We start from the raw sequence: 9299 nt of genomic DNA on the forward strand, positions 1-9299 counted from the left end.
TGCTAAGAGGCAATGAACTAATTTAGGACCTGGTTGGAATAAAGACCAGGACTGGAATAGATCTCTAGGGCCAGAGTTGAGCACCACTGGTCCAAGGCATTCGCATCTGGGTTGCTGGCAGGTCAGAAGCCATCTAGAGCCCAAGCTGCAATCGAGGACAAACCTGGCCACCATTTGAAATCCTGATACAAAGCACATAGCAGTTCTAAAGAGAATCTTTGGGCTTGCTCAGGAACCCAATTTCATTTGGGTGCTATGAAGACCCATTCTTACACACACGTATCCCTGAAGGGTCCAAATAGAACGATTATGGTCCAGTAATAAGTGCAATGTTGTTCATTTATGTCCAGATTGTTAATATGCTTCTCATTGATTTGAAACGTGCTTCACTTTAATAATATAGTGAATGGTATATTGCGTCTGATATATTATGCAGACTATAGTAGGCTATGCAGTGCATCACTTCACACCGCGAAGGTTAAAAAAACGCAAACCGAGCGCTTTTAAGAGACACACTGATTTATTACAATGCGATTAAGACACTGAAAGACTTCTAGTCTAAACTTTGCCATTGAATGTATTAAGATTATTTTATTTTTAAATAAGATAGCGCTATTGCGTATTTAATAGTTATAGATGACAATGCGATCAAACAAAATAATAATAATAATAATAATAATAATAATAATAATAATAATAATAATAATAATAATAATAATAATAGCCTCATTGCATCAGTAAACATGCTTGTGGTATCTGGGACGGGTTTCTTCTGTTCAGTATCCATCATTTAAAGGAGCTGTAAAAGGCACGTGTGAAACTTTTATTTTTTAAATCAATCAAGTAATAAGTCAAGCAAAGCGGCTTCTTTAAATGACGTAATTCAAGGAATTGGTCCTTGTGACTTGTTTCCTATGGTGCATGACTCACAACAGTGGAAAGTAAAGAAGATTTTAAAAGAAATATATTGCACTTAAATGAGTTTGGACAGCATGACATCAGAGAGTAATTAAAGTGTTTTTTGTTGGAATTCAATTTCCAATTCCTGAGTTCAGGTTTGTAAGGATTTCTGAGCACCTGCAGCGTTCTGTGTGTGAAGTATTTTCACTGGAATTGATTCAAAACTTTTTGCAAAAAAAAAAAAAAAAAAAAAAAAAGCTTTTTTTTTTTTTTTTTTTTTACACAGAGGCAGCATTACGCCATTCTTCCCTCTTGGAAAACTGGGATTTAAAGAAGTCTCCTTCAAGATACGACGCAGAATTGCAGGAGAAAAAGGAAAGTCAAGTTTCTCTTTTCAATGCACAAAAAAAAACGGTTCGGCATTGATCTCTTTACTGGGAAACGGAGGACTGAACAAGTGACACGCGTTTCACTATGGGACTGGATTGTGGAGCTGAGAACAACGATTTGGAAAGTTTGATAGTCCAAAGAAAACTTCATTCGGGTTTGAAGTTGTGGTTTTGCAAACTTGTTGATGTTTTTTTATTCCAAACGGCAACAACCTCTGGAGATTGTTCTCTTGGTCAGAGTCAAAGGAAGCTCAGAGGATGAAAATATTGAAACGTCTCCCTCTTTTACTCGGGTGCTGGACTCTGCTCTATCTGGGTCTAGCCCCAGTGGTAGTGAGCCACACTGGGACGGCGCACAGCAGCCCTGACGGCAGACAAGAGGCGAGCAGAAGCGCGAGGAAAGAAGGCACCCTGCAGTCTAGAGCAAGGGGTCCCGCGACGCCTGTGGTTGGGGGCCATGGCATGGGGAACCGGTCACCGTCAAACGGGGCTAAGATCACTCAAATTAGAACGGGAGCCCCTTTGATTCGGGGCGAGACAGACAAGACAGCCGCCCTGGTCGTGTCATCTCCAGGTGGGCACAGTGTAAGCGGGACCGGGCGCGCCGGAGGGGCGATAGACCTGGGAAGGAAAGAAGCCGCGCGTTCTTGGGTGCCTGGAGCGGCGGCCAGGACGGGGAGCGCCTCAGTAAGAACGGCAGCCCCACACGTTGGCACCCAAGAAGCCAGGATACCTTCCCTGGGCAGCAGGGTCGGGGAGGCGGCTAAAACCGAGACCGAGGCTTCAAGATCTGGGGGGCAGAAAACTGTTAGCCGAAAGGCAGTTGCCCCGCTTGCGCAAAGGAAGTCCAAAGATACTACTGGACAGGCTAAAATCGTCAAGGACGCCTCCAAGCACCCGCTAGTTACACCTCACGACTACATGCTTTCACTGTATAGGACTCTGTCTGCAGCAGAGACAACGGGGACCAACAGCAGTGCGCTGCACGAGGCTGGACTGGCGAACACCATCACCAGTTTCGTGGACAAAGGACAAGGTAGGGTACTCGCGCCTTCTCTTGTGCGCTTGTGTGCACCGTATAGTGTGCGTTATTATTATTATTATTATTATTATTATTATTATTATTATTATTATTATTATTATTATTATTAGTATAGTTTTGTTTTACAGGTGTACAATGCTCTGCACATTCATTTTCATGAATGCTTTAACAGTGATCCTACCGCTTGTATATGAGATAATGAAGCATCATGCACCTCAATGCTTTACTCTATAGACGTAACAGGCAGTTGTTGGTTTCGTAATGTTTTTTATTTATTTATTTTTATCTTTTGGAATTAGAAAGCGTCATCATATTTCGGTTTGTATTGACCCTGGCAGAATAACGCGGTGTGGTAAAACGAAGCTCGATTCGGAGCTCTTGGATAAAATAAACATAAGTCATTACTAGTAACATCGTAACGAGACTTTACAATGAGATGTTTATCTGTATGTAAATTTATGACATTTTACAAAAATAAATCAATACATAATAATAAAAACATTTTAAAGCATACCAAAAGTTAATTAATTAAATGTAAATCTCATGGAACAGATTGTAGTGTTTATTTTAAATATTGTACAGTTGCTTTACACTATACACACAGACGCACAACCGTTACCATAATAAAGAATACAGAGTATTATACAAACTAAAATGTGTCTATAATCTGTTGCGTGCGGCTTATGTTTAATTGCTGTACGTTTATGATTAAATGTTTCTGCAACTGTTACCGGCTTGACAAAATTGAATTTAAAACGTTTCAGAAGATGTTTCTTTTTTTTTTTTTTTTTGGTCTTTTATGTGTGACCGAGCAAGTCTGCTCCTGAAACTGAGTGTAGCCAGACTTTTTTTTTTGCACAATCTTTGCCTATACAAGGTCAAAACTATACAGAAGCTATGAAAAAAAAAGGCCATCAAGATGCTCGGATATATTGTGAAAAGAGTTGAATTTAAATCAAGGGAAGTAATGTTAAAACTTTACAATGCATTAGTAAGACTATCTAGAATACTGTGTTCAGTTCTGGTCACCTCGCTACAAAAGGATATTGCTGCTCTAGAAAGAGTGCAAAGAAGAGCGACCAGAATTATCCCGGGTTTAAAAGGCATGTCCTATACAGACAGGCTAAAATAATTTAATCTATTCAGTCTTGAACAAAGAATACGATGCGGCAATCTGATTCAAGCATTCAAAATCCTAAAAGGTATTGACAATGTCGACCCAGGGGACTTTTTCGACCTGAAAAAAGAAACAAGGACCAGGGGTCACAAATGGAGATTAGATAATAGATAATAGATTCAGAACAGAAAATAGGAGGCGCTTTTTTACACAGAGAATTGTGGGGGTCTGTAACCAACTCCCCAGTAATGTTGTTGAAGCTGACACCCTGGGATCCTTCAAGAAGCTGCTTGATGAGATTTTGGGATCAATAAGCTACTAACAAACAAACGAATAAGACGGGCAGAATGGGGCCTCCTCTCGTTTGTAAACTAAACTTATGTTCTTAACTCAGCTGGAAAATTCAAGCCTGCTAGAAATGTATTGTATTGTATACTATTTAATTTTAGGATTCACACTTTATCTATCAGTCCACTGACCTACATGTATTTCTTGAAACTCTGAATCTGATGATTTTAGCAAACAGGGTCTATAATGACAGCAAAAGAGATGAAACATGCCCTCTAATGGATTAGCTAGATTGTACAATGACTTGCAAATGCGTCAACGAGGATATTAATGTTCTAACGCTCGATCCAAGATTTCTTATTATTTATAATCACACATGCTAAGAGAGTTCAGAGCTTGCAAGCCCACAGATTCTTTTGCAGCTGGCCAGTGTTTGTATTCTTGTCATTTTATTGCAGTTATTTTCTCCTGCCAAGCGTATAGCTCTGCTCTGAGATTGCTGGCTCTGGCTGGAGGTCCATAGATGTCTATTCATTTCCTCTACATGCCCCCTTTAACGCGAGTGCAGCAGGAATCAGGAGTAACTCCAATCTAACTAAAACGTCTTCATCTGGAATGGCAGGTTGGGGCCAGAATAAAGAAGCATGATCGCTAATGTTGAATGCCATTTTCAGATTGTAAACTTGTGCGTGATGTACATGATGCACACATTGCTGCCCAGGTCCAGAGCCATACACAGCATGGCTCCTTGCTGCCCAGATCCAGAGCCATACACAGCCTTCCTCATTGCTGCCCAGGTCCAGAGCCATACACAGCCTCCCTCATTGCTGCCCAGGTCCAGAGCCATACACAGCCTCCCTCATTGCTGCCCAGGTCCAGAGCCATACACAGCCTCCCTCATTGCTGCCCAGGTCCAGAGCCATACACAGCCTGCCCAATGTTCAGTATCATTCAGCAGCCTGGGGGTGCTATCATTTAGTGACCGCTTTCACAAAAGTGATATAGAGCTTTCAAATGAAATAAACATCTGAAACGTATTATTACATGGTTCTGTCTGGTTCAGTGTATTTATTACATTGTTCTGTCTGGCTCAGTGTATTTATTACATGGTTCTGTCTGGCTCAGTGTATTTATTACATGGTTCTGTCTGGCTCAGTGTATTTATTACATTGTTCTGTCTGGTTCAGTGTATTTATTACATTGTTCTGTCTGCTTCAGTCTATTTATTACATTGTTCTGTCTGCTTCAGTGTATTTATTTCATTGTTCTGTCTGGCTCAGTGTATTTATTACATGGTTCTGTCCGGCTCAATGTATTTCACCAGCAAGTTTGAAAAAAAGCGAATGACAAATAATATTTAGGATTAACATTCATCCAGTCAGTGAATGTCATATTCAGAAAACATGGACACATTGCAAATGAAACCAAATAATGATCTTGTCATAATTTAAAATAAAATCCAATTACTAATAAATAGTTAAGAATTAGTTAACAATTTATTTGTTTGCTTATTTGTTGCTAATATTTTCTTTCAGATAAAATTATAATTATCACCTAATTAAAGGACACAGCTACAATATGGGACACCTAAGATGACCCAACAAATACAATTAAAAACAAATGACGAACATGCAGCTTAAACGAGTCGAAAACAAAAACGTTTTTATAAGCATTTCTAAGCAATAAACAGTGTACATATTGCTTGATACACAGCCTCATGTTTTCTTGTATTTATGTTCTCTGTCACAGATGAGCACGTGCCTCCTGTCAGGAAACAGAAGTACTTGTTTGACATCAGCGCTCTGGAGAAGGACGGCTTGCTCGGGGCTGAGCTTCGCATCCTTCGGAAGAGGCCGTCGGATCCCAGGAAGACTCGTTCCGCCGGGAGCCTTTACACCCTCCGGTTATCCTCCTGTCAGGCCAGCAGCCAGGCCTCGGTGCTCCTCGACTCCCGCATGATTGACGTTCTCGACGCGCCCCAGTGGGAAGTGTTTGACATCTGGAAGCTCTTCAAGAACTTCAAGAACGCGGCGCAGTTGTGTTTCGAGCTGGAGGCTTCAGAAAGGGGGCGACCCGAGAACCTGAGAGTCCTGGGATTCAACAGGATCGGCCGCCAGGCCAAGGAGAAGGCCTTCTTTCTGGTCTTCGGTAGGACCAAGAAACGAGACCTGTTCTTCAATGAGATCAAGGCCAGGTCCGGCCAGGACGACAAAACTGTGTACGAGTACTTATTTAACCAGAGAAGGAAGAGAAGAGCCCCTCTCTCCTCTCGCCAGGGGAAAAGGCAGATGAAGAACCCCAAGCCCAGGTGCACCAAGAAGCCCCTTCACGTGAACTTTAAGGACATGGGCTGGGATGACTGGATTATTGCCCCACTGGAGTATGAAGCTCATCACTGCGAGGGGGTTTGTGATTTCCCACTCCGATCACACTTAGAACCTACAAACCACGCCATCATCCAGACGCTAATGAACTCTATGGACCCCGACTCCACCCCTCCCACCTGCTGTGTCCCCACCAGACTGAGTCCCATCAGTATTCTGTACATAGACTCTGCGAACAATGTGGTGTACAAGCAATATGAAGACATGGTGGTGGAGTCGTGTGGGTGTAGGTAGCAATACTTCTTGTGCTGCTGTATGGTTACTGACTGGCTGAATGGATGGATTTGTATGAAGAATAGTTTGCCTAGTTGTCTTCTTCTTCAGGGCATTGAAACGTGCTTACTGGAAACCAGAACGCTTCCTATGAAAGACGTAGCAAATGGGTTCACTATTTTGTTGCACTTTCTTGGCCAATCATGAAATGTAACTGGAATATGTTGTCTGCATTGTAGCTTTCAGCCACCCTTCTGAAATGTGTAGTATTATTGTAGGAGTCCCAGGTACTTCAATGATATAAACCCTGGCTATTATGTTTATCAGTATTACTGAATCAAAACGACAATCTCTAGTTTAGACTGACTTTACCAGTCTTCATATAAAGCACTCCATGCATGCGTTGCTGTTTAAGCACAGATGATTGTCCTGCAGTGGCGTTGGCAGATCTGCGATGCTGGGAGAGGGGCAGGCGCTGCAGTCTGCAATTCTTTAAGCACAGATGATTGTCCTGCAGTGGCGTTGGCAGATCTGCGATGCTGGGAGAGGGGCAGGCGCTGCAGTCTGCAATTCTTTAAGCACAGATGATTGTCCTGCAGTGGCGTTGGCAGATCTGCGATGCTGGGAGAGGGGCAGGCGCTGCAGTCTGCAATTCTTTAAGCACAGATGATTGTCCTGCAGTGGCGTTGGCAGCTCTGCGATGCTGGGAGAGGGGCAGGCGCTGCAGTCTGCAATTCTTTAAGCACAGATGATTGTCCTGCAGTGGCGTTGGCAGATCTGCGTTGCTGGGAGAGGGGCAGGCGCTGCAGTCTGCAATTCTTTAAGCACAGATGATTGTCCTGCAGTGGTGTTGGCAGATCCGCGTTGCTGTGAGGGGGTCAGGAGCTGCAGTCTGCAATTCTTTAAGCACAGATGATTGTCCTGCAGTGGCGTTGGCAGATCTGCGTTGCTGTGAGGGGGTCAGGAGCTGCAGTCTGCAATTCTTTAAGCACAGATGATTGTCCTGCAGTGGCGTTGGCAGATCCGCGTTGCTGTGAGGGGGTCAGGAGCTGCAGTCTGCAATTCTTTAAGCACAGATGATTGTCCTGCAGTGGCGTTGGCAGATCTGCGATGCTGGGAGAGGGGCAGGTGCTGCAGTCTGCAATGTCACAATAAACCACGAATGTAACAACTTCTTACCCCCGTTTGTAATAGCACCCATGTAATTGTTGGATGCGTCCTCTAATCGAATCCCTGTGCATGAGAAGCACAGACTTCTGGCTGAGAATCCAGTGGCTTCTAAAGGCACCAGAAGACTGGTGTGGTTTGAAATGGAGCAGCCCATCCACTGCTATCCATAGGGCTTCCTCGGGTACAAACGTGGAAGTTGATACATATCTGTGGTTGAATTGTTACGTCACGCATATCCATTGTATGTCAGTGAGAAAGATAACCATTGCCACATTGTTACGTGGAAACACAGTAAATATCAGTATTCTAGAACATTGTTAATACAGTATATATTTATATATATTAGAAGGTGTAAACTTCGGAATTCAGTGTCTATGTATTTATACTTGTTGGAATTAAAGGAATCGATATTTTAATGCTGGATCAAATGTAGACCGTCATTTAATGGATGAGCCACCATGACCAGGTATCCGTATTAAACTAAAAACATGATTCAAAGTGTAGTGTAATGTCACCTTTTCATATCCGCTGAATACTAGCCTTTGCTCTAAGAGCCATTCTATATTATCCCACAGCAAAAAGGTATCTGATTAAAAATAAAACTACGTTATGGTTACAGGTCCCTAATACTGCATCAAAGTATGAAGATAAATACTTTGAAAGACACAGTATTTTTAATATCAAAATATGTTGTTTTCTTTTCAATCTGTTTAAGTACTGATCACATGCATGATATGCTCTGTTGTGCCACAAGACTCCAGAACTTCAGCTCCTGCAATTGAGCTGTGGGGCTTTTTGAAGGAAACGTTCTTAACTCTTTTGCTGTTCTACAAGTGCATATAAAAACCATCTAAAAACGGAAATGAGGTTCCTGCCCCAAGCCTGTAATAATTTAGTTACTGTGGCTGAGGAGGACTCACGAATTCACGATCAGGAGAAACATACTTCCTTCTATTAAGTATTTTGGTTGCCTTCCAAGTTGTATTCTCCGCAGTGAGAAAAAATGACGTCCAATCACACTGCTGCCGGACTTTGTGATCTCCGGGCTTCAGCAGCCGGTTCACCCACGAGACAGAGGGTTGATCAGAGGTGCGACAAATGCATGGTTCACCAGCTGTAAAATGACACGGCTGTTCTTAAAACTCTTTCCGTCTCTGGAACTGCAAACTGCGGTATTGAGCTCCCCACTGAAGTGATTGAAAAGGCCTGCCACAGCTGAACACAGTAGCCCCAGTGTTGTGGAGAGGACTGAAAACGACTCTGAAGGGATGAAACTCACTACCCAAACAGGCTTGGGTCATTTTCCAATAAAAAGGGAGCTGGTTTCACAGTTTTGTGTCGTTCAGAACTCTTGCGCTGACTACAGTTGAGCGATGACTTGATGTTTTTTGTTGTTTTTTTTTAAATTTGTTTTGGTTTAATTTGCAGTCAGCACAGTTTGTTCTCCAGAGAGACGTTTTAATTTTTTTTTTTACCAGTTTTCAGTTTTTCATCATTAAAACCATTTTTGTTGCTGAGCTAGATACTAAAACCTATTTACTCTTTTCAGAAATATACGGGGCGCAAATGACAATTACTGCACGTCCTGTATTTATTTATGTATTTACAGTAAAGGTTACGATATTTACAATTTGGAAGCATCATAATGCATTTTTTTAAAGCGCAAATAGAAGCATGTCATTGTAAAAGTACTTTTTATAGAAGCAATTTATTTTAAGACTATAACTAAATGAATTATTCTACACTGATACACTTATATTCTTCCAGGTCACTGAGTGCATTGATATCTTTCATCA

General features: G+C 42.1%; 1 protein-coding gene across 1 annotated transcript; it reads left to right on the top strand.

Moving 5' to 3' along the window:
- Positions 1-1194: 1194 nt before the first annotated feature.
- LOC117424672 (growth/differentiation factor 5-like) lies at positions 1195-9059 on the top strand. The gene is made up of 2 exons (XM_059004292.1): positions 1195-2325; positions 5486-9059. The coding sequence occupies exons 1-2, from the start codon at positions 1548-1550 to the stop codon at positions 6352-6354; spliced, it is 1647 nt and encodes a 548-aa protein (XP_058860275.1). The 5' UTR covers positions 1195-1547; the 3' UTR covers positions 6355-9059.
- Positions 9060-9299: the final 240 nt, after the last annotated feature.

This window comes from Acipenser ruthenus, chromosome 29 (assembly GCF_902713425.1).
Source record: "Acipenser ruthenus chromosome 29, fAciRut3.2 maternal haplotype, whole genome shotgun sequence".
NCBI lineage: Eukaryota > Metazoa > Chordata > Actinopteri > Acipenseriformes > Acipenseridae > Acipenser > Acipenser ruthenus.

Coding starts and splice junctions, on each gene's coding strand:
- LOC117424672 (XM_059004292.1), top strand. CDS start 1,548: ATGAAAATATTGAAACGTCTCCCTCTTTTACTCGGGTGCTGGACTCTG. Junction 2,326..5,485: donor TTTCGTGGACAAAGGACAAG/GTAGGGTACTCG, acceptor TCTCTGTCACAG/ATGAGCACGTGCCTCCTGTC.